This window comes from Eleutherodactylus coqui, chromosome 13 (assembly GCF_035609145.1).
Source record: "Eleutherodactylus coqui strain aEleCoq1 chromosome 13, aEleCoq1.hap1, whole genome shotgun sequence".
In the NCBI taxonomy this organism is placed as follows: Eukaryota; Metazoa; Chordata; class Amphibia; order Anura; family Eleutherodactylidae; genus Eleutherodactylus; species Eleutherodactylus coqui.
In genome coordinates, this window is record NC_089849.1 from 58,505,429 (window position 1) to 58,530,783 (window position 25,355).

Consider the following 25,355-nt stretch of genomic DNA (forward strand, 5'->3'; position numbering starts at 1 on the left):
CAACAGTTAACCGACAGAGGGTCCACCACTCTGGATCCCTGACAGTCATCTGATCAACTGGCCCTCTATCAGTGTAGCGGGCCAGACGTCATGTGTGGTCAGTGGTATAAGTGTAATAGCCAGCTTCACTCCCATTGAAATCAATGGGAATTTCTGGCTCCTCAATGCAGTCAAGACTGGACACCTGGTCATGAATGGAGTGGTGTTCTAGCATGAGCATCACAGCCCTATTCACATAGGACACTCTGGTGTACCAGACTTTGGATCGCTGAGATCCCAGCAAGACATTCATCCCCTAATACTGTTGATAGAAAATAAATGTCTATTGGGGAAAACCCTTTAATACATACACATGGATAAGGATCTATCCCTGCCTTTCAATACATTCACTTGTAAGTAGATGGTATACTTTGGGTTCCTAGAATTCAATTTTAAGTTGCAGAACACTTCACTTTGTTTGTGACTTCAATGGGAAAAACCAGCAACTTAACAGTTCTTAAAGGACAATTAAATACATCACACTAAAATTTTAAATACTATTTGTTTCAAATAATTTTATTTGAGAGCTTCTTTACAAAGATACTTGAAATATGAAAGTTGTTGGATAGAAATATTAAGCAGTCTTGTCAAACACACTAAATTAACAAAAAATAAAATTTCAGAGCTCACAGAGCTTAAAGAGCAAAAGATTATATGCAACCAAGCAAAATGTCACTGCATTACCTGGCAGCCTTCCAACACACATGCTGATTTTTAAACGTTACAATTTCCTGCCTGGAAACACAACTGAGATTTTGTTTGGTATAGAAGAAATACCAGAACTATGTACAAAATAAATTTCACAGATACATAACTAATTTGAGACTTTAAAACTGCAGTTCTGCATGTCTCTGCTTCTCCTCATTTGCTAACATTTTGAGATTCTTTCAATGATTGTAACAGAGTTCCTACGATTTGAACTTTTTAACCCTCACAGAAGTTCAGGCATTTATTTCTTCCATTACCCCTTTACTTTTTGCTGTCCTAATTATTTGCTCTTGGACAGTAAGGCAGCACAACAAATTAACAGGTTGAATGCAGCTTAGCCAATACACTGCATTCATCCTTTATTTAAAGGTTTCAGATTTGTACACAAATTACACCAAATCTTTTCCAAATGCATCTAAATCAATCCCTACATCACTCTCTCGAAAAGTAAAGTAAATCCTATGTACAAAATAGTCGAGAGTCAGGTCATCGGCGAACAGGAAACAGAAGCTGAGTAGATGTCATGGAATCTGGGAAGAGGCTGTGGTAAGTTGGAAGAGGGACATAAGCAGCAGTAATCATCTTGCCTATAGTGAAGAAAATTTGATCAGTTTAAGTAGTGCATCTTAAAAGTGTTAAGGTACTTATGACAACATTGATAAGTAACTACTTACCAGCAAACCACCTTCCATGCAAAGCATTGACTGCTGCAATTGCAGATGCTATGGTTGGACATTTAACATAAACATTACCCTGTAAAGAGAAAAAAGAAAAAAAAAATTTTAATAAACTTAAAACAATGCAAATATTCTCTGAAGTTAATTTTTAAGGACACAACTAGATATTAAAGAAAAAAAAGTCTTGCATTTAAAGTGTAACCAAGTAAATGAAAAATACTGTATTAAAGGTAAAATGGTGTAATCCATAAAAGGCATCCATGCATAATATTTAAAAACTAGTTCCAACATGAGACACCATATGTAGCATGCATTAAAAGGGGTTATCTAATTGTAAACTATTAATGGGCCTATACGCAGGATAGGCCATTAAATAGATTGGCATGGCTTCGCTGCCCAAGACCTCCACCAATCAGCTGTTTTCTAGGCTAGTCTGCACTGAGCTCATTTCTGCAGTAAGACAGCTTTGATCCCACTGCAGAATCAGGCTTACAAGCAAAGTTCCCATTCACATCAATGGCAAATTGAACTGCAATACCAAGCCTATCTTGTGGTTAGGCTTATCAATAGTTTACAACTAGACAATAGAGGTGAGCGAGCGTACTCGAAAAAGCACTACTCGCTCGAGTAATTTGCTTTATCCGAGTATCGCTGTGCTCGGGTCTGAAGATTCGGGTGCCGGCACGGAGGTAAGATCTTTCTCTCCCTCTCTCCCCGCTGCAACTCACCTGTCAGCCGCAGCGGCACCCGAATCTTCAGACCCGAGCACAGCGATACTCGGATAAAGCACATTACTCGAGCGAGTAGTGCTTTTCCGAGTATGCTCGCTCATCTCTACTAGACAACCCTTTTAAACTCAATAGCAAATAAACACAGTATTATGCTTCAAAAACCAGTAAAAGGTACATTACTGCACTAAAAATACACAAACTACCAAAAGTATGTAGATTACTGGCTCTGCCCATTTAGCCATATACATTACAAAGTCCACATAATAGAAACAGTCTGGCAAAATGCACCAAGACAAAAAATAGCACTTTCTGCAAAAGCAGAACAGTGAATCTTGTCTACATGATTAACCTCAAACAAAAGAAATTCAAACTGAAATTGCAACTACAAGGAACTTACCTGTGGTGAACTCTTATCAACATAAATGTGAACAACTCCTCCATGTTTGTTGCATTCTTCAATTACATCATCTTTAATTTCTGCGTCCCAACCTGGCTCATCTTCCCTGAATTAAAAAAAAAAAAAAAAAAAAAAAAAAAGAGATAAAGTAATAACCTATACAATCCCAAACAATACCATAGTGTTTTAGCATTAGCCAAAAGGACATGAAACCAAAGTTTTATTTAGTAGTTTATATTAAAATAAATAATAAATAAATGTAAAAGGCGTTCTAAAAAAGAACAAAAAAAAACAAACCTTTAAACATGGCTGCTTCACCACAGCAAAACCCCCTGTAAAGTACAGTTTAGGTCATGTACACTCCTGAGGTTTGAGCCATAATCAAGACTTTCTATACAGTAACGTACCAATAGTTTTCTATGGCTGTCAAATAACCCTGAACATTGTTGGCTTTATTTAGGCTGTGGTCATAACGTGAAATTGTGCAGCAATTTTTAAAATGGAGAACTATATGTAATGTATATTTACTCATGTAAAACCAGTAGGGAACACACTGCTTCACTGGACAAATGATTAGTAGAAAAACCATAACCTACTTACATTTGTGGGTTAAACATGTTTGACAGCTGGAAGCACTGTGTAGCAAGTGGCTGAGTGGCTGCTGGTACTGGTAAAGTGGATGTTGTCAATGAGATCGCAGCAGCAGAGGCGGCAGCAGCAGCAAGAGCTGTAAAGTTTAAAACAAGTTACAGAACCTGCCTTTCACAAATTACATACAAAATGTTACTACACAGAAATAAGACTTTGCAACAATAAGAGCTTTTAACGCCTGATATCCTACTTAACCTAACCAAAACTATCAGACACTTTATATTAGAGGTTTAAAGGGGGGTTTCTGGAACTCCCAATATTGATAACCCATCCTTAAAAGGAGTTGTGGCAGACTAGCAAGTTATCTCCCATCCACAGGGTCACTGCTGAGACCCCCCTACTGATCTCAAAAGCAGGACTCCCTTGCCCTGCGCTCTCCTGCCACTGCGGGGGTGGCTTCTACCTCAGCAGTGACATTACTCTGAACGAAGCACTAACCAAGCATACGTGGTCAGTGTTCCATTCATTTTAATGGGAGCGATAGAAATACATGAACGGATTGCCACTTGGCAGTCCCATTAAAAGTGAATGGAGTGCTTGTATAATTTCGAGTCCAGCGATCAATTCAGTCTCTTCACTGAGAGGGGTGCAGCAACCCCACATTGACAGGGGACACGGGACTCAGCAGCGAGACCCCACTGATCAGCAAATTATCCCCTATCCTTTGGATAGGGGTTAATGTGTTATTCTGGTACAATACCTTTTAAGATTAGGTATAAATACTCAGTGTGGGACTGACGCTCAGAGCTCCTGCCGATCAGCTGTTTGCCTTACTGAGCACCGTTGCCTAGTCACTGTCGAACATTTTGCAGTCCCAATCAATTGACTGGAACTAAGCTGCTTAGACTATGACATCACTCGCCCGAGAAGAGGCCTCTCGTCCCGAGTAGCCAACCACATCTCAGACACTCATGACCTATGCTCAGCATAAGGCCACCTGCAGACAGCCGAATCCCACTGCGAGAATTCTCGCAGCGGGGTGCGGACCCGTGCAGCTGCAGAGACCTGCAGCTCACCCGCTCCTGGCGTCTTCTGCTATGCGCCGGCTGCCGACCAATGCGCAGAGCGGAGCAGACCGCCACTACTGACATTTCTGTGCGGGCCTCTGCGAGACCCGCACAGAAATAGAACATGCCGCAACTTGTTTTCTGGGTGTTTTGATATCTATGCAAATAAGATGGACAAAGAGAAAAAAAAAAAATCAAACGCAACTACGTTATTCCTAATCAGGATGGAAGGAAAAACAAACATGATTTGAACATAGCGTTATTGGCCAAGTTAACACATGGCAGAGAATTGTGCTAGGTGCAGATTTGCCCCCTTAAGCTTCCACATCTAAACATGGCCATGCATTGAAAACAACATAACTACAAGACATTACAGAAAACAAACCTTCACTTTGTTGTGAAATTCTTGACTGAAGATCTGTATAAAGATATATAAAAAAATTTGTTAATAGGCAAAAAAAAAAGCATCATATGAAATTAAAGTATGCCTCTAGTAATATACAAAAATGCTAATAGTGCAATGCAGGACAAAACAAGACAACAGAGCCAATAAGGCTTCTATTTGGATTTTGTCGCAGTCCCTGCTGCTCTCATTGCGTCTCATCTCCAGCACACGCCAGCAGTTGAGCATGCAGCGTGAACCTACAGTCCTAGCTCCTGTACTTAAAACAGGAGCCCAAGAAAGTACGACAGGTCACCTCCTGTACAGTTATGTGCAGCCTGAAACATGAACCATAGCCAATCTGTGCTGTTATTTAGAATTAACATATATTAGAGAAAGATTTTGCAAAGTCTTCTATTATGTATATTTTTAACTAGAGGTAGGCTCCACAAACAAAAACAACTGAGTGATGTAAAGTAAATGACAGCTTCATACCTGCAACAGCGCCAAACGCAAGAGAACCGCTCATCTGCAATGCTTGCTGTGCCGCTGGAGGTATCTGCAATCCAGTACCTGGCAATAACGAACAAGTTAAACACTACATGCTTTGCCATACATTCCCTGTAATACAAACTTTACAGTTTCCAAAAACTAGTAAGCTTATTAAAGTTAGGCCTCCTGCACAGGGGTGGGTTAGACCCTGCATTTGGGATTCCTGCAGCGGAGTTTGACTCAGTGACCGGCTGGTGACTGTCCGGCGGACTCTGCACCCACTGCGGGTATGCGGGCCAGCACTCCAACACGCATGCACAGTAGCCGCCAGCGCATCCCCCGCGCTACTTCTGCAGTACTGCGGGACAGGCAGCCTCCGTTGGCTTTGTTAGAATACAGCCATGTGTAACCCGCACAAAATGGCAATTGAATTCCGCTCGAGATAAAATGGCGTTTTGCCATTGACTACTATGGGCTGTATTTGCTGCAGAGTCCAGAGGCGGACGCCCACAATGCAAATAGGTCTGTGTGCAGGAGGCCATAGGTGGAATTGCTCTATTATAAGGTCATCATAAATTTAAAACCAAGTTCAGGCTGACGTGAATTACTGTATAATGCATACCTTCTGCAAGCCTTGCCATTAGCTGAAGTCTACCAGTGGTACCAAGGTCTATTCCAGTTCTCTCAAGTTCATCACTGTCCAAAAATGAACTTGCATTTGAAGCATCAGTGCGTTCTGTCACATGGCCAACCTTCATAGGACGCCCAGCTAATTCAAATCCATTTAACTGTTCCAGAGCTTTTTTGGCACATTCAGAATCGGAAAACTAAAATAAATAAAACGATTAGCTGAACTCTACAATCTACACCTCACTTTATTACCAACTGATGAATGCACAATGCAACCACTTACCGTAATGAATCCATATCCCTTTGAGCGGCCAGTTTCACTATCCATCATAAGTTGAATACTCTCAATCTATCCCCAAAAAAAAAAAAAAAAGTAAAAAGATAGAACAAAACAATACTACAGCAAAAACGTATGCGTTTTCTCGCACTTACCCTGCCAAATGGTTCAAATATGCCACGTAGCATGTCTTCGGTTATGTTAAAATGCAGAGATCCAACATATAATCTCATTGGCCCCGCAGTGCCTTTCTGCAAGTTATTTGCCATTGCAGCAGCTCTGTTCTTTTCTGCCTGCAATGAAAAATCAATAGTGCAAACATTAGAAATCTTGTCTCAAAAAAATTTTAAAAAAACAACAACGTTCCAACTCCCTAAATGCTCTCACTTGCAGATATCTATAATTGACATGGTATGTGTATGTATGCTGTCTGGATTAGCTAATTCTTTAGATTAGTGGCTATTAGAGCAATGTAATGCTGCATATTCCAACATAATACTTTACACACCACCCACAATTAGATAAGTCATTCAATTTCTTGACTTAAGGGGGCTTTCCAGGGTATTTGCGGTGCTGACAGCATGCACCCGCGCTCAGTTGATCGGTCGGGTTCCCAAGCGACAGACCTCGGATGATCAACTATTGATGACCTATCCTGAGGATAGGTCATCAATAGCATTTGCCTGGAAAACCCATTTAAAGCCTTTAATTTCCAATCAATACATGCATTTATATATATTTATGTAAGTTATAAAAGAAACAGTTAAAGGGGTTCTGACATGAAAAAAAAAAAATTGTACTCACCTTGCCTGGCCTGATCGCCAGGCATGTCCCCTCCAGCCGGCATCTTCTTCTGTGCCTTTAAAGCAGAGCAGGAGCGGTCAAAAAGACCGCTTCCTGCTCTGGTCCGTCCGTCAGGCACTTCCGAGGTCAACGGACGGACCGCCACAGCAAGCACGTCACAAGCAGTGCTTGCTGTGGGCGGCCCGTCCGTCCGGCTGAACTCCGGAGTGCTGCGCATGCGCAGTGGAGACGCAGCCTGTCCTGACTCCTGTCAGAGGGCACCTCTCCACTGCGCTTGCGCGCGATCCCGGAGCGGCGCGGCTGCTGGAGGAAGAAGACTGCCTGCCGGGAGGCATACTAGCGCTTTCTGCTTAGGTTAAACAGCGCTGCTGATTAGAGCCACCTGATTGGCTCTTCGGCACCACGTGACTGCACAGCGTGCACCAATCAGGTGGCTCTAGTCAGGCTGCTTAACCTAAGCAGAAAGTGCTAATATGCTGCCGGGAGATGACCCCCCGATGTCAACAACAACAGGAGACAAGGTAAGTATAAGATTTTTATGCTTTAGCAGCCATTAACCCATGGGTTCCCTGGGTCCATTAGGCAGACCAGGGAACAATGGCTGCTAAAGCATAAAAACATTATTCATGTCAGAACCCCTTTAAACTAGGGTTTGTATATTCATGGCACTTACCTGAGATGCCTGCACTATTATGGGAACACCCAAGACTCTCTGTCCTGTTAAACCAATTGCTAGAGGTACGGAACTAACATCAACAAACTCAACATAAGCTATCCCCTTAGAACGTCTGGAATTTCTGTCCGAAATCATCCTCACATCACGAACCTAAAAGAAAATATATTAAAAATAAGCAAATATACAAATTTTACAACATACGTCCAAACTAGAGATATGTTTAAACAAAAAAAAATTAAAAATTTGCTTACCTTTCCAACAGTTGAGAAAAATTCTTCTAGATCTCTTGGGCGGATCCGTGCTGCCAGTTGCATACAAAAAACAGTGCGAGCATCTCTTTCTTCTGGTGATAGATTATCAATTGGTCCTCTGAAAGATAAAAGGTTGGTAGTGGGCAAGAACAAGATCAATCAACTATTGGAGCAGGAAAAGTCAGTTTATAGCACACAGCTGTAAATTAAATTATGCTAATAGACACTGCAAGCAAGACATTGTCTAAAGGCCCTTTGACACAAAGATAATCTTTCAAATGACTGAAAGTTTGTGACTTTTGCATAAAGTGTTAATGGCCATTAACCCCTTGGGTGGCGGGTTTCCTACGACCCTGTCGTGCCCACCAGGGCAGGTTTTTTAAATGGTCTAATCATTGAATTTTAACTAATTTTGCAGTTGCGTTCCAAGAGCCATAACTTTTTCATTTTTCCATTGACCAGGCCATATGAGGGCTTGTTTTTTGCGGGACAAGTTGTACTTTTTGATGGCATCATTTTTGGGTATATATAATGTATTGCATAACTTTTGTAAAAACATTTGTAGGGAGATTGAGGGGAAAAAAAGAAATTCTGCCATTTGGTTTTTGGATTTCATTTTTACGGCATTCAACATGCAGAATAAATAATGTGATAACATTTTTCTCTGAGTCACACAATTCTGGAAATACCAAGTTTATACAGTTTTTATATTTCGGGGAGGAAAAAAAGGAATAGGGAAAAAAGAAAAACAAGTGGCCATGTCATTAAGGGGTTAAATAATGTACCAACTTTCTTCTCTGGGTCATTACAACGCAGGGATACCACATGTGTGATTTTATTTTACATTTTTTACTTTTTTTATTTTTGTCCCTTTAGGGGACTTCCACAGGGACCCATCAGGACCCCCTGATCACTTTCCAGGGGTCTGATGGTGACAGCCCTTTACATGCTGCAGTCAAATAGACTACAGCATGTAAAGGGTTAACACAGCAGAGATCGGAGGTTTTCTCTGATCTCTGCTGTAAGAGCAGGTACCTAGCTGTCCTCTGACAGCCAAGCACCAAGCTCTCCCTGCCACAGAGACCATCGGCTTGCTTCTGACAAGCCGATGGTCTCTATGGCAACCTCTAAACAAAGCAGGACATATCGGCAATATCTTCCTGCTTCTCAATGTCCCGCTTTGTTCTCTGTGGGACTGTGCAGGCAGAGCACAATGTCACAGCTTGTAGCATTGTGCTCTGCAGCTCCCATAGTGATACATAGCCCGGAAATCTTCCGGGCTATATCACTATCGGCAGTGGAGCTCGTTCCGGAAAATTTCCGGGCGTGCCACTCAAGGGGTTAAAGGCTCATTTACACAGAAAGATAATCACTCAAAAGGCAGTTTAAGTGACAGTTTTGACCAATCCCTTTGCATAAACTCTTAAATAGCTAATTAGTTACTTAAGGGCTTATTAGTATGTAAATGAAGGCTCCTGCTGTATGCAGAAGACAGCAGTAGCTCCGTCTTCTGCATACAGCTGCTTTGTTCTCGGAGGCCTCAGTTGGTATCCAGCTGGGAGCTCCAAGTGGAATACCAGCTGAAACAATACTATCAGCAGTATTCTGCTGAGAACTCAGCGCTGATAAGGCTCATCGCTGATTTTCAGCTTGCTAAAAATTAGCGATGAACGAATAGCGCACGATGGCAGCGCGTTTAAACAATTATTGCTCAAAAGACGGCTTTTGAGTGATAGTTGTCAAAATGGGCCTTACCATCATTTGCATATAAAAAAAGCCTGCAGAAGCTGTTTTCAGAGCCCAGCATGGGTTTAATTACCAGCACATTCCTTTGTTCACTCATGGCTGATGAGATTGCATTGCTCTCCTCCAGGCTAGTGTAAACATGCCATGAGAACAGCAGCATGCAGTCTATTGAAAGATAAATGTGTTTGCCTTTATTTCTAAAAGGTCCATTTACACACAGATGATCGCTCAAAATTCGTCAGAAACTGACAGGTTTGAGAGATTATTTTGCATTAGCTACTAATGGGTTAATCAGCCTATTACAAGGGAAGTACCTTCATTTGCATGTATTCATCACTATTGTTCTCCAACACCTGCTAAAAGAATGTTATCAGCTCTTATCAGCACGGCAAGTGTGGTCCACAATGGATTTTATGCTGAGCTGAACTCAGCGATGGATGAGAAGTGCACGATGGGTACACATTTACACGATTATCGCTCAAAATATGGCTTTTGAACGATCGTTGTGTGTAAATGGACCTTTAACCTTAACTAGATAATCGCTGCGTGTAAAAGGGGCTTAGGAAATTTAACTTACAAACTAAAAGCCATGGAGGGATCCCCGTGCTGATTGTTGGACCTATTTACTAACAATGGGGCCAGTCAAGGCTCTATTGTAGAATCCATCATTCTGACAATAAGCAAAATGCCAACCAAGTCTTACAAATAGCAATCAAGGCTGTGAACAGTCTCCTATGCACACATAAAAACAAAGCCTTTAAACAGTCCTTTTTACATGAGATGAGCAGTCAGCCAAACTTTTTTTCTATAGGCAAGATTAACAAAATCTTAAAAAAATAAACCAAAACCATACCTGAATTGCAAACGCTGTTCACAGTGCAGTTTATAAATATGTAAAAATTAATTCTGCAGGCCAGTATGATTAAGTCAATACCAAATTTATATATATTTCTTATTTTTATTTGCAACTTCACACATTAAAATAATTTAATATTGCAGCATTCATAGACCCCCCAATTTTTTGGTCAACTGTGCTGTAAATGTGTTTGCAGAGTTCATACAGGTTTTGAAAAGAAAAAAAAAAATTTCCACAATTTTTCCATGAAATTTGACAAAATCTTGATTTTCAATGACATTTGCAGAAATCTAAATACACACAAAGAAAGATTTAGGTTGATTTCACACGGGCGACAAAAAACGCACGATTTTCTTGTACTGCGACGGTGCTACAAATCACATGTATGTGAAGCTCGTGTTTTTCAATGGGTACTTTTACATTAGTGATGTTTTGTAGACTGCTACATTGCGAGAATACAAAATCGCGGCAGGCGCGATTTGCTATAGCCATGTTTTATAGTCCATGTTTCCTATGGACCTTTCCTTTGTGTTGCAAATCCTATTATAAAAGCCCTAAAATAAGCCCTGGCTGATCGATTTTATTTTTTTATGCACCTAGCAGGCGCTGTCAGCTCCAGCTGACTTGCTTGAAGTTTTCAGTCAGCGCTTCCTGGTTTGGAAGTCTAAAACCCCATCTACAAAAAACGCTGGCTGTGATTGGTTCTCGAGCTCTGCGGCTCGGCCAATCACCGCAGCGATCGATGAACCAAAGCACAGCCATAACATTGAAAGCCCCCCTTCCAAAAATCCCAGCAAAACAGCGTTACTAAGTCAAGCTATTTTCAAAATTTTTTTTTTTTTGGTTAAAAAAATTCCCAGCCATGAGAGGCTGGTTGAGAACCAAACTTCAATGCACGTTAAAATCTGAAATATTTTTTGTATTTTTACAGCTGAGTATTGAGATTCTTGTGTGTTTTTAGTTATGTTTAACCAAAGCAATTTATTCATTCCTTTGGCCTATAGTTTTAAACACAATACTGGTTTGTAATGCAAGAAATTGTTTTGGACAAATATAACTAAGGCCGCGTGCACACGGCCAGGCCAGATTCCAGCTGCGTGATTTCGCAGCAAAATCCGACACTGTGCCGGCCTGTGAATCCCCCACATACCTGTTCCGATGCACTGCAGATAACAGTCAATGACGCGGATTTGCAATTCTGAAATTGAGATTTCGGAATTGCCATCTGTGGGAGGCCTGCACTAGAATAGGACATGCTGCGATTTCCCCCCGCCCCCCTCCCCTCCAAAAAACCTAGCGTTTTGAAATCTAAAAATGAACTTGCATGATTTAATTAGCAATTTTTTTTGGGAAAAAATATTGGTTTGGTTTATTTTGTGTGGTACTTCTTGAAGCAATCTCCAGGATAAAGTCCAGGTTTCCCATTGCAGGTCTCACAGTAGAAACTTGTTTCTCTCCTTACTTCTCTCTTCTGCTGAAGACCATGCAATCCTTTGTAGATTTTTCTTCATTTTGCATTGGGAAATGCATATTCCCATCAGGTCTTTCCTCAACCTCAGAAGTTAATGATATTCCTCCCTTTCTAAAATTTCTGTTCCTCACATTGCCCACAAGCAAAGTGACAGTTTTTTCCTGCACGAAAAGGGTTTCTGCAATATTTCGCCACTCTCCTCATCTAAAGAGTATAGCTGTTCACAACTGCAACTTCCATCAGCCAGAAGAATATTTTTTTCACTATTTTTAGGCACTTTTTATGAGTCTGTAGCAGCCCCAGAACTGATCAGCTCTGTCCACTCCTCGCATAAACTTTGCGTATTCCAAAATAACAGTCAGTTTTTCAATTTGACTAGATTGTTTCTTCCTATAAGCTGTGACTGTTTGAGGGCCATAGAATAAACTCCGCATTGTCACTGTCCTCTTGTAATGGAATAGGAGGCACATCACTTTCTTGTCACATTGATATGTACATAAAGCGATATTCTGCCATTTTATTTTCGTTCACTAGGAAAATCCTTCCTAAAAGCCATAACTGTTCCTGTTATATGTATTTTCATGTCAAACAATTTCTGAGCAAGTTGAGGGCTTGTGTACAACCAGTCAGTGTAGATGTGATAGCGTGTACCACTTGTAAGCCTTGCGACAAATGAACCACAAGCCGAGACAAATGGCAAAAATCAGGCTGAATAAGACTGTCTGTGGGGGGGGCTTGTAATAATAGGGAATTCGAAAAAATAGAAAGGCCATTTTCAGAAATCACACAGGCGAAAGTTTGTAGGCCCCACTTTGCAGGCTTCTTTGGATTGTAGTACTTGAATTGAAGTCTTCCTTCGAAGCCTACTATACTCATCTATAGCTTTCATTTTTGACTGGACCATACAGTTCTTTCCATTTGTTAACATAATCACTAAAAAAAATCCCCTTAACAGCCACCGTTAAAAGGTGTATGGGCAGGGTTAACAGATGTAATTGCATGCCCACAGTTTTCCCAGTTGGACAAGTTTCCACTACGCTTCTGGAGGCAACCCCTTTAATGAGGCATTTGACAGTTACATACCTTACAGGGCTTTTCTCCCTTTTTTGTGGGCTTTTGCTCTTTGAACGACGTCTAGAATATAAAAAAATATATATTTAAATGACACTAAATATGTAAGCTTAAGCAAAGGAGCACATCAACTAACTGAATTAAAGCAGTGACAGCATAACACTGTTGACCTACAGCAGGAATGCTGTGAATTTTCGACCCAGATTTCTGGTCAAAAATGTGCCGCATACTACGATAGCAGAAAATCAGACCCTAAGGAAAAGACATGGCATGTGGATTTTAAATTTGCTGCATGTTCTTTGCAGATTTTCACTCATATCAATACATTGTGAAATCTGCATTTTTTACACGCGGACATTGCTGCAGGTTCATCGTAAAATCGGTGACTTTTCCTGCCAAAAATTGATAACGTCTAGACATACCATAAGGGTTGAGAATATTCTATTGCACAAACACTAGTTACATGCGACACAAGAAAACGAGACAGGAATAGTAGTAAACAAGCAAGCCAATTTTACTACTAAAACGGGTATTCCTAGCTTAATAGAACTAATGTTATGATCAGTTGGTGCCATACCACTGGAATCTTCAATGATGCCAAGAATGAAGGAGGCAGCAGCTTTGCATCTTTTTTACCACTGAATCCTACAAAATTGTGTTCCCACCATGTGCTGTGCATGGAACTGCAGCACAATCCCATTCAAGGAGATATGCCTTAGCTTCACAAGATGCTAACCCTTTAAAGCAAACCTCATGGTTTTTGATAAAATTTTGTCCCCCAATCTGCTGGTTCCAGAACCCATTTTCAACAATCCAAGCTGGCTACAACAATTTTCCAACTACTTAATGCACACTGTGCAGTGACAATCATGTGAGCAGCTCTGACCAATCTGCAGATATAGTGCATTGATAGTCCAATACTACTAATGCACTGTGAAAATTATGTAGTCTGGACATTGCATCAGCCATCTTGAATGACCAAATACAGGGCCCAGAATGGGTGGCTTGAAGAGACGAGAGAACTGCAAGCAATATAACCCCTCCGATGCTGGGACAGAATTTACTCCCGAAACCAGAGGATTGCTTAAAGGCTACAATTTCCAGAATTTCTAAACATCTGTAAGAAAGTTTACCAACCTTAACTTCACGTTATGTGGTACTCCCATTTTGCCTCGCATGGAGCTGCCAAATTTTGGTCCAGAACTGTAAAAAGATAAAAGTGGAATTTCTATTCAAAATAAAAAAAAACACTTCAAATATGCCATTTACACTTTTAGGGAGGAAAAAAAACCTGCATTTCTCTGAGCAACAGCAACATGTGTATAGGATTTTTTACTTTTTTGTAAATCTGAAGCATAAAATAGTTTTCAAAATTGCTAGGCAGAAAGTTGTGTTTAATTCCCTAATAACCAAAAGAAAAGCTACCAGTGCCGCTGCAGGATGCCAATCTTCTAAACTCCTAGTTTAGGAGTCTACTCAGCAAATATTTCATGCTATTACTTAGTAATAAAATATATTCTACTGGTACTACTAGACATCATTAAATCCATTAGAAGCAGCATTTTGCAACTTGGGGAGCTAATGGGAGATTGGGGACAAATCATACTTGACACAATTTTTTATTTTTTTTTGAAGGGAAGCAGCAACAAACGTTAGAGCAGTTTAGTGATGAAGAGCACTTCGTAGCAGAGGGACTTTGTAAAAGCCCCCTACAAACACTGTTGTGTAGAAAGACTGAGCCTTATGCGACAAGCATTAGACTAATCATTCCATAATGTACCCTCCTGATGACCTGTGACATAATGGAGATGAAAGCAGCATATATATCACATATGTACCAAAGCAGAGTTTGGTTCTGACAAACATACCTCACAGAATACAGGAAGGAAAATGGTCAAGAACCAGCTAGCATTGTGAAAGTAATGATAGGAAGCAAATGAAAAAGTGTATAAGGTCTTACAAGTCCGCATTTTGAAATAAAGTTCTACACCTAACAATTATGCAGCCAGCTCCCCATTAGCTTTGAGATTTACACTAGAGTACTGTAAAGGCTCGTTTACACCAGCCGATGATCACAAAAAGAAAAAAGCTAATCGGTGATTCTTTTAGCAATCTAAGTGTGCGCCCATTGTGCGCTTTTCAGGCACTGCTAGCTGATCGTTAAGTTCAAGCTAACCTAAAAATTGTCAGTCTTAGCATCGTTTCCCCGTCGAGAACAAAGGATCTGAGCGCAGATAATAGCCATCAGGCTATTAACTGCATTCGGCGAAGGCTTCATTTGCACACCTAATTGGTACTTAAGTGGCTACCTAATAGTTTATGCAAAATGATCGCTCAACGCTGTCACTCAGACATTTCAGCGATCATCTGCTGGTGTAAATGGGCCTTAAGACTTAAAAGTTAAAAAAGGTTGTGTGCCAGCACTTTATGCCATGACCAACAAACGAGCAGTGCCTATAAACTGTATTGCCCTTTGAATGTTTTCATTCCTTTAAGCGCTGGTAAACAGCACTGTTATGTCACTACAGCCTTAACTAGGCTTTAATGACAAGTTAACTACAAACCCCGAAATGACCCATGTAAAACAAAATAAGTATATTACTACTCACCCCTGCTACTATGACACACCTAAACCACTGGAACGGTCAATTGGTTTTAGGAGTAACATAATTCAAGTTCAGATCACCTTTGTGCAGTCAAGGTGTTTCAAGAGACTGTAGTTTAAGTACACCTCTATCGGGAAGGCTAACTCCTGAAAGGGGACAGGGGACGAAAGTGTTGGTGCTCCATATTAAAACAGAATGCCAAAACCTTATAAGAGGAGGTGCACTTTAAATATGACACTCAGACCGTTAAGGTTTTTATAAGTTTTACAGCCGCTTCATCCATGGTAATAATATCCAGCCTGTAACCATGTATGCTCAAGACCAATGCAGAGGACATTGAAAATCATTTCTTCCGTCAATATGCGATTATGACATACTATACAAGACTATATACGTACTATGGACTTCTGTACCGGCCTCTGAACCTCCGATCCCTGCTCCGTGACCGGCTCCTCCTCCGTTCTTTACTGCGACTGCGTTTCTTTTCTCGGCTTTTACTTCTTTTCCGCTCTCTTTCCTTGCTACGTTTTCTCTCCTTGCTCTTGCTACGCTTTTTTTCGCGGCTGCGACTTCGGCTTTTACTTTTCTTTCTCCTTGAAATCACACCGAAAAAGAATGAATGAAAATAAAATAAAAAAATTGATATATATAATTTTATATCTATCTCTCTATATCTATATCTATATATCAATTTTTATTTCTAGGTTAATTCCAAACATTTCTATATTTTAATCACTGCATTGTTATGAAAAATTTAACAGGTTGCTTTAATTTTGGGGAGGATATGCCCTCAGACCCCAGCCAATAGGACATTGGTGGTATATAACCCTTGTGATATGCCAGGGTCTATATAAAAAAAAAAACAAAAAAACTCCCTAAGGCTATATGCACACGAGCAAGAATCTCTAGCGAGTATTGTGCGTTGCAATACGCAAAATAAATCCCACGAATAAACGCAATTCTTTTGAATGGAATTATTGATGAGTGTTTTTTTCCCCTCGAAGCAATTCTTTACCATGCAGCATCGCTGTAAGTTAGCTTTTTACGTTCCCTCAAAACACATTGCCAATTGTTTTCGATGGGAACCTTTAAAAGACATCACATGGCACTCACAAGCCGTGCGATGTGATGAGTTTCCCAATAAAATGAATAGGAAACACTTGCGATACTCTAGCGAATGTGAAATATGTGCCTGGGGATTGTAATTTCACGCAAGGCATGTGAGGTTTTTGAAGGAAAAATACCTTGCATCCTTATGTAAAATGTACATTGCCAAGCACAATATTGGGGCGCGTTTCTTCGCCAGATATTACTGTCACCTGTGTGAATGTAGCCTTAGGATTACAGTTTTCAGCAAGGTGAAAAAAGATCCCATTCATTTTAATAAAAAGTACTCCCTGTGCAATGCAAAACCCCCCCACAAACTACTGCCTTAGGCTGGTGACACCATGAGCGCATTATGGCTGCATCATATCTTTGCGTCCATAATAGAGAAAAATCTCCCAGCCTGACCACGGGGGCAGGTATCCTGACCTGAACTTTAAGCATAGCCCTCTCCTATGAGGCTTACGGTTCGGGTCAGGATACCTGTGATCAGGCCAGGACATTCACCCCTATTAAGGACACATAAGTGTGGTTAATACACTCATGTGTCCCAGACGTTAAGGTTTTTGTTTTTTCTCTCTAAAACTGAAATTTTACGGCATGTCTAATAATAGTAAACTGGTAACCAAATCAAGAGAACAAGGCAGCCCAAACTCCAATTTTTCAGGGCCGAAATTGTCATAAATGCAAGATCACCATTTTGAAATGGATAAAAAAAAATAACAGAAACAGCAGCAATTAAGACTTGGCACACGTCCGATTTACTTTTAGAACTTGCTAATGTAGAATTGAGGATAAGATACTACACAATTTACAGATTTAGCAGTACTTTTGATGACAAACTAAACTTTATGACAATGCATTCTCTTAGAACTCTTGGTGCATTGAAGCGCTGCACAGTAGTTCAATGCAGAAAATGGCCTCCTTCTCCGTAATATTAACATTGTTAAAAGCAAAAATATTTTAACCAAAGTATATTACTCCCATAATTCAATATTGTAGCAAGAGGAAAACACTACAACAAGACTCCAGAATCTACCCATTAGTAGCAATGAAAGCCATGGCAAATTAAGGCCAAATTCAAACAGATTGACATATGTGTAGAAGGTTTACCTATCACTAACTGAAAGGGTTTTTTCAACAAACATGATCCCATTGAGACAAGTACAAAACACAGTGGAAATGTAAACCAGTTGTCAATTTGAACCAATTAAATTTAGCAAAGTTTTAAGGTTATCTGCTTAACTACTGGTAAGTTGGCAGGGTAGCTGTATGTGCATCTTAGCAATGAATCGCTATACTCTATCCATCGTTGCACAAGTAAAGATGCTGGGCATAGATTCTGTAAGTGGCTTTTCATTTCGAGAACAAACTTGCAGAGCATGCACTACTTCCTAGACCCAGCTAAAGGCCACAGGCAAGTCTGAGCATGCTTAGTAAGAGAAAGCACACTAAAGTTAATTGGCAAACTCATTATACCCAAATCTAACTATACCATTTCAGTTTGTAGCACAATGTATGGCTCTGGGATTGTAACATGCAGAGATCGTGAGTACTCTCTTCAAAGGACTTCTGGGGCATATAGTCTGTAGAACATAGATGCTGCCATGTAACTGTTCACTTCATGTCTACCCATAAAACAGATTTTTAGTGAGTAGGAGAAGAATCACTGAGGACCAGAGTGGTAACTAGAGGTTCATTATGTAAAAGTAATAAACTTGTATTTACGATTGTAGAAATAGTTCATGATATAAAAAACCCTGAGCCATAATAAAAGTGCCAGGTCCGCACAGGGAACAACTCGCATTGCACACCACGGAGACACCCTATCTGGGTGATGTGCAATTTGCAGGACTCCACTAGCACAAAAATAGGACATGGTACATTTTTTTTTTAGTAAACTCAGACCAAAATTCACATGTATACATAAACCCATTCAAATGAATGGGCTCTTTACACTTGTGAGTTGCGTCCATATCACATTAGTCGTCCAGAAAAAAAAACTGTTTAAGACTGATAATTTGCATGGATAATGTGCCAAGTATAACTTCAAAACTAGAGAATCCATTGGATTATGTAATATTATAACAGCAGTATGCCAAAATAAGCAAAAATGGTATATATTAAAAAAACTTTACGTTGGCACTTACTTTTTGCTGCGCTCTTCATGTCCATTGGCACTGTTCAATTTGTTCTCGTCCTAAGCAGGGTTGATAGAAGAACATCATGAGGGCGAAGAGGTAATAATTCAAGTGGGAAAAGGGGAAAGGGGATTGGAATGAGAGAATAAAAAAAAAATAAAATAAATTTAATGACTAAATTACTAACAAAACAAAAAAAAACTTGTGTGTAAGGCTAAAAAAAAGAAATACATGGAAACTTGTTTAAGAGTTCCACTAGAATGCGAATAATAGTCTATAAAAAGCTACAATTAACTAGTGCAATTTGGCTTAGTTGTCTATACTTAACACAGTTCATGTAATAGAGCATCCTGTGACTGTAAAATGCAGATGCTGTAGTTTTGCCTATGTGAAAAGTTGTATTGATTTAAACATTGGTTAGGTGCTGTGGTCCTTATGGTCAGTACCAAGGCTATCGTTTGCCTAAGCCCAAAGTGGCCACGCTAGCAGCAGCCACTATCCAATTCCTGTGACCGATGCCATTCCTGTGATCTTCGCCCATTTTCGTTGGTGGGTTGGGACTGTAAGAGCTTGATGCCACCTCTGTCACACATCTCGCCCTGAAGCAAACAGGGATTCACACTGCTTTAGTAACGTCGACTCCCAAGAAAAATCAGCAAATATGCACCTGTCAAACCTAAACATTTCCCTATTTTCATTCCTACTAACACGGAAATAGCCATGTTTAATGAAGGCTCCGAAAGCCATTAGGTTATGACGAGTATCTTCATTATTAGGGGATAACTGTCAATACATAAACAAGCTTATTTAAAGAAATTTTGTGGTAAAAGGGCCACATTCCAAGTTCAAAACACAGGCATTTCAAACGCATAGCCTACAACATAATCTCAGTTATACTGAGCTTTTCTATGCTTTTGCATGCAAATTACAGCTTAACTCCCTGAACATGGTGAGGATAAATTCAGAATTTTCAAATAGAAATTTGTATTAAGATAACACAGTAACGTAATGCACCAAGAATAGTACACGAAACCTGTGTTACAATACTACAGAACTTTGCTGAACTTAAGGAACAGCATAGTAGTCAAGACAATTTCATAAAAAAGGCCAAAATAAAAATATATAAATAAATAATGAAAGTGATTAAGTGGGAGATCCAAGAATCTGGTCACGTTTCTTTATTCAAATGCTGGATACTTTCCATGTCAAACTTTCCACCAGTTATTTTTTCCACTTTTAATAAAAAGAAAAAGAAAAAAAAGTTTAAAATGACAAAATATATTAAAATATGCAGAGTAGAATCTGCTTGAACTGCCCTGATCTTGGCTGGTGAAAGTGGATATTCTTGGAACCCCATTTCTTTCCCAAAACCACTCTATTCACCTTGTTGCTAAGCCAAACCGAAGCTCGGCAGTTCATAGGCTTTACCTAGGGGACCACGGTACAGCGATACGTCACTCAATTACTACCTTATGATTGACAGTTCACACTGGAATCAAAGGTGAATTCATGGGAGTAGAGGTGATATATCGTTAGGCAAGTCTACAAAAAGAGATAGATGGGCATTTATTTATCACGCTGAAGTCAAACTACTGCACAAAATCATCACATCAACAGTAAATATTTACGTTTCAAGTTATGTAACATCTCCAAGGGATAAGTCACGAGAGCTCCAGGGGTGTTAGTTAACATTTTTTTTTGCAGTAGTTTCAAGAATTAACTAATCTTGGAAAAGAAAAACATGACAGATCTTTCTCACCTTCCGGTAGGGCGCTTCAAGCATGGCTTCTATATCGATGTCATCAGCCATTATGGTCTATCTAGAAAGAAAACAAAGTCCTATTAGAATTTGTGCAAAATCTAACAGAGAAACTACTAATAATCAGCAAGAAAGCAGTGCAACATACGGATAGGCTGAAACATCTAAAAGTCATTTTAAAAAGTTCAACTGCTTAAGAATTGTTAGGTTTAGACTAGTTTTACACAACCATATTACAGATTCGTTTATGCATTCATAATGCAGATCAATGTCCCAGCCCAACAGCAGATCTACTGCCCTGAACTCAAATCATCATATGATGTTCTGTGTTCAGCTCAGTAGAGCCAGTCAAGCTGGAACACATCCATAATACACTTGAATAAAACCAGCACAAAAAATGTTTTCCAGCTCTTAAAAATTCATGACCTCCCCAAAGGATAGGTCATCAGTAGTTGCAGACAGTACAAATAAGAAGGTGGGGTGGAAGAGAGATTGCGCTACTCTGCATCTGTAGCATCCCTGCCGCTCTGCTGATCCTCCAGCCTGCTGTCAGTGCAGAGCACAGCACATTGGGTTTTGGAAGTGTAGAAGGCTTTGTTCCCATTGATTTCAATGGCAGCTAGGTGACAATACAAGGATCTCTCCCATGATCTGTTCATACCTAGGACTGGGACTTTAACAAGAAGGTTTCATCACCAACACAGAAGGGGGTTCTTTGCTGTAAAAACAGCAAGACTCTAGAACTCTTTGCCTGAGGATATGGTGATGGCAAAATCAATATAGTTTAAGAGGACTAGACGTCTTTTTAGAGCACGACATTACAGGATATAGACAATAACCAGAAGGGTTATTGATCTAAAATGTTGATCCAGGGATTATTTTGACTGCCATTACAGAGTCAGGAGGGTAAATTGACTTCTGCCCCACTATTTTTTTGCCTTCCTCTGGATCAACAGTTGGGGAGAGGGGAGGGTAGACATGCTGAACTGGATGGACATTTGTCTTTTATCAGCCTAGCATACTGTGTTACTATGTATGCCTTCTAATACACTTCTAGCTTCAACCCCAATGCGAACGTCCAACTCCACTGCACTAACACCAGGCTGGAAAATCAGGATCCCCACAGTTAATTTGAGCAGTAGACTCCGTGCTAAACAACTATTGATAACCTATCCTGAGTATAGGTCATGGACAACAAATTCACAGAAAACCTTTTAAAATATGATAATAGATCAGAAAGAATGCAGCACTATTGTTTTTTGTGGTGGTCTACGTTGTAAATATATTTCATAAAGAATTTCAAAGAAAGGATTATTTTTAGAGATGAGCGAGCGTACTCGGCCACGCCCCTTTTTCGACCGAGTACCGCGATTTGAGTCCTACCGTACTCGGGTGAAAAGATTCGGGGGGGGGGGGGGGGGCGCCGTGGGTGAGTGGGGGGTTGCAGCGGGGAGGGCTCCCCCCTGCTACCCCCCGCTCCGCCATGCCTCCCCCCGCCCCCGAATCTTTTCACCCGAGTACGGAAGTACTCGAAAATCGCGGTGCTCGATCGAGTAATTACTCAAAACGAGTACGTTCGCTCATCTTTAATTATTTTCTCTTGGCATTTTGGATGATCCAGTGATGTGTACGCTCTTAGAAAACCTACATGGAGATTTCCTCCTCTTGTACATTTTATTGCGCATGCGTTTGGGGGATTACAGGTCTATTTTACACTATTACAACATATAATTTTAATTACTTATTTTAGTGACTGGCAGCTTTCAAGTATATTGTACAGTATCACAGGAAGTTGCAGACAGAAAAAAAAGTCAGTGGATCCGCACAAAAATTAAGCCAAGCTCACATTAGCGCGTTTTGTTTGATCCCTTCCCGCTCTAGGACATAGTTACGTCCTGTGAAGTCGATATGTATGGAGAGAGATCGCGGGGCGTTCTCTCTTCATACAGCGCAAGTGCCAGCTGTTTATTACAACTAACAACCGCGGGCTGCAATCAGCTGCACGGCTGATCAGCACTATTAACCCTTTAAATGCCGCTGTCAATTCTGACAGTGGCATTTAAATCCCCGGAAAGAACAATGTTCGGGGGTCCGGTAGACCCCCCTTCCCCCACAATAAGATCGCAGGGAGCTGTGAGGGTGTCATGACAGCCGGGGCCTTCTAAAAGGCAGTCTGCTTCCCTGTGAGGTGGCTTGATAGACTGCCTGCCCGATAGCAGTATGATGTAATGCTACAGCATTACATCATACTGCAGAAGCGATCAAAGCATCACATGTTGTGGTCCCCTAGGAGGACTAAAAAAGTAAAAATAAGATCAATAAAGTTTTTCTAATTGTTAAAAAAGAAAAAGAAAAAGTTTTAATCACACCCCCTTTTGCCATATCTATAATAAAAGAATCTAAATCACAAAACAAAAATACATAGTTGGTATCGCCCCGTCCGTAAAAGTTCGATCTATCACAGTAATGCATTATTTAACCCACACGGGGAACATCGTCCAAAAAAATAAATAAAGAACACCAGAGATGCACTTTTCTGGTCCCCCTGTTTCCCAGAAAATATGCAATAAAAAGCTAACAAAAAGTCATATGTATTCCAAAATGGTACCAATGTAAACTACAGGAAGTCTGGCGAAAAATGAGCCCTCTTACAACTATGTTGATAGGGAAAAAAAAGTTATTGCACGCAGTAGATGGCGGCAGAAAATAATTTAAAAAAATTAAAGGTCTTTGAAAAAAATAAAATATAAGTAGTGCAGCAAAAAACTGTTTGGTATCGTAGTAATCCTACTGACACAGAATAAAGTTATGTCATTTTTGTTGCAGTTTGTGGGCCGTTGAAACAAGGACACACCAAAAGATGGTGGAATATCTTTTTCTTTCACTTTACTCCACTTGTAACTTTTTAAAAGTTTTTCAGTACATTAAATAGAATTGAAAAATACAACTCGTCCCGCAAAAAACAAGCGCTCATACAGCTACGTCAATAGATAAATAAAAGGAGTTTTTTTGTTTTGTTTTTTTAAGGGGAGAGGGGAGAGAAGGAAAAAACAAAAAGCCGTGTCTTAAAGTCTAGCTGTGCTAGGAGCAGCTAAGCTGAAAGAAAATGCTCAAGTTTATGTGCCCATAGAACTGTCAGGTGATAGTCCATGGGATGGCCATTGGCGCCTATGCACCTGACAGTTGTCCCATGTAAAGATACCTTAAAGGCAACCTGTCACGTACCCCCAATACCATACATTAATGCATCGGACTCTGAAAAGTCAGAGTTGCGCAGACATCACAGGGTGACAGCGCTGGATCTAGAGAGCGCACAAATATAACCCCCACCCCCTTAAAAAAAAAAAAAAGGGGGGGGGGGGGGACATCAACCAGGTCCCAGCCATGTTCTCTAACAGTATCACAACTAAGGGCGCCCACCCACTGGCGTTTTTTTTCACTGCGAAATTCGCAGGTTTTTTTTTTCTGCAGGGGGTCTATGGGACTTGTAATGTAAAAATCGCGATTGCGCAAAATCGCGATTTACCGCGATATCCCGATTTTGCGCGATCGCAATTTTAGCCTTGTATGTCCCATAGCCCAAAGACCCCTGCAGAAAAAAAAAAAACGCTGCGAATTTCGCAGTAAAAAAAACGCTAGTGGGTGGGCACCCTAAAGGTCCATTTACATGGGACAAATATGGGGAGACCGATGACCGACACTTGTCCACGGGAGCTAGTAGTGCTGGCTCGGCAGTGGAGATTTCTCTTCTCTCGCTCCCCTGGCCCTCTCCATTGACATAACAGCGGCGGTTCACTACTGAACGGCCTCTATTCAAACTGAGTGATATTATCATTGTCAATCGTTTATGGAGCATAAACAATGCGATTATCACCCATCGTTCAGTTTAAATAGTGGCAGTTCAGTAGTGAACGGGCGCTGTTATGTCAATGGAGAGGAGCAGGGGAGCGAGAGGAGAGAAATCTCCTGCACTGCCTCGCCCCCCTGCTGGCCGCTCCGTGAGTGAGGCAGCTAGCTCTACGAGCTCCCATGTGACAGCACAGGAGCACAGACACACAGGGACGAGTGTAAATGGACTTAGTTTACGGTGTAGTGGGATGTGATGGGTTTCTTTTAAAAGTGCTTATGTTCACATTGGGAAGTAAGTCATTGGCAAACTTCAAGAGCACCTCATCTCATCTGCTAACGAATGGATCAGGCATGAAATCCAACTACTCAATCCTTTACTACCCCTGTCCCCCCTTAAATCTGCCCGCATCGGATTACCATGCAGAGTTGAGTGCACTTCAGGGAGAAGTACCCGATTTGGAGCACTTGCCATAGCGGAAACACACTGCAATAATATTTGAGTGCTAGTGATGAAACTGGTATGTTTAAAAAAATGCTCCTTGGCTCCTACCAAAGGCCCCAATAGTCGTCTGAGCACACCAATTACAGCAGGTTTAGACTATTCACTAATGTATATGGAGGCAGCTTAACTACCCCCCCCCCCCCCCCCCCCCCCCCCCCGACAGCGAAAAAGAGGGAGAATCAGGGGCGTGCAATTTCAGCACCAGACTTTTTTGTTCCCTAGGAGATAAACTGGTGTCAGAGCTGACAGGCTGCCTCTCATTCCTAAACACATGAACTTTCATGTCCATGTGGGAGACCAGAGCAACAGTTGTCCAACGAATGATCTTTCGTGAGACATTTGTTGAAGGCGGCTTGGTACCTTAACACGGTTACGTTTTGCATGATTAAAACTGCTGACAGATTTCCCTTATGGCATGATTTTGTCCACTACACTTTAAAAGTCTACTTTGCAAACAGTAAGGTTTTCAGGCTTGAGTAATATTTTCCAAGCATGTGCTGTACTTCGACCTTGTGATCACTCAGCATA

At 40.7% G+C, this 25,355-nt stretch overlaps 1 protein-coding gene across 6 annotated transcripts in view; it reads right to left on the minus strand.

Moving 5' to 3' along the window:
- Window positions 1-539: 539 nt before the first annotated feature.
- RBM39 (RNA binding motif protein 39) overlaps window positions 540-25,355 on the minus strand; it is a 34,725-nt gene continuing 9,909 nt past the window's right edge. Inside the window, exons 2-18 of one of the 6 annotated variants that reach the window (XM_066586035.1) lie at window positions 20,477-20,537; window positions 20,187-20,259; window positions 18,727-18,776; window positions 15,871-16,065; window positions 14,004-14,069; window positions 12,879-12,929; window positions 7,723-7,840; window positions 7,469-7,621; window positions 6,147-6,284; window positions 5,998-6,063; window positions 5,707-5,911; window positions 5,088-5,165; window positions 4,596-4,628; window positions 3,153-3,279; window positions 2,553-2,658; window positions 1,422-1,500; window positions 540-1,334 (exon numbers count right to left, since the gene is read on the minus strand). In XM_066586035.1, coding sequence (XP_066442132.1) covers window positions 1,234-1,334; window positions 1,422-1,500; window positions 2,553-2,658; window positions 3,153-3,279; window positions 4,596-4,628; window positions 5,088-5,165; window positions 5,707-5,911; window positions 5,998-6,063; window positions 6,147-6,284; window positions 7,469-7,621; window positions 7,723-7,840; window positions 12,879-12,929; window positions 14,004-14,044 — 1,296 coding nt within the window. In that variant the 5' untranslated portion in view covers window positions 14,045-14,069; window positions 15,871-16,065; window positions 18,727-18,776; window positions 20,187-20,259; window positions 20,477-20,537 and the 3' untranslated portion in view covers window positions 540-1,233. Of the gene's footprint in view, window positions 1,335-1,421; window positions 1,501-2,552; window positions 2,659-3,152; window positions 3,280-4,595; window positions 4,629-5,087; window positions 5,166-5,706; window positions 5,912-5,997; window positions 6,064-6,146; window positions 6,285-7,468; window positions 7,622-7,722; window positions 7,841-12,878; window positions 12,930-14,003; window positions 14,070-15,475; window positions 15,619-15,870; window positions 16,066-18,726; window positions 20,260-20,476; window positions 20,538-25,355 lie in introns of those variants that run through there. The other 5 variants (XM_066586032.1, XM_066586034.1, XM_066586031.1 and 2 more) reach the window with 5 other exon arrangements.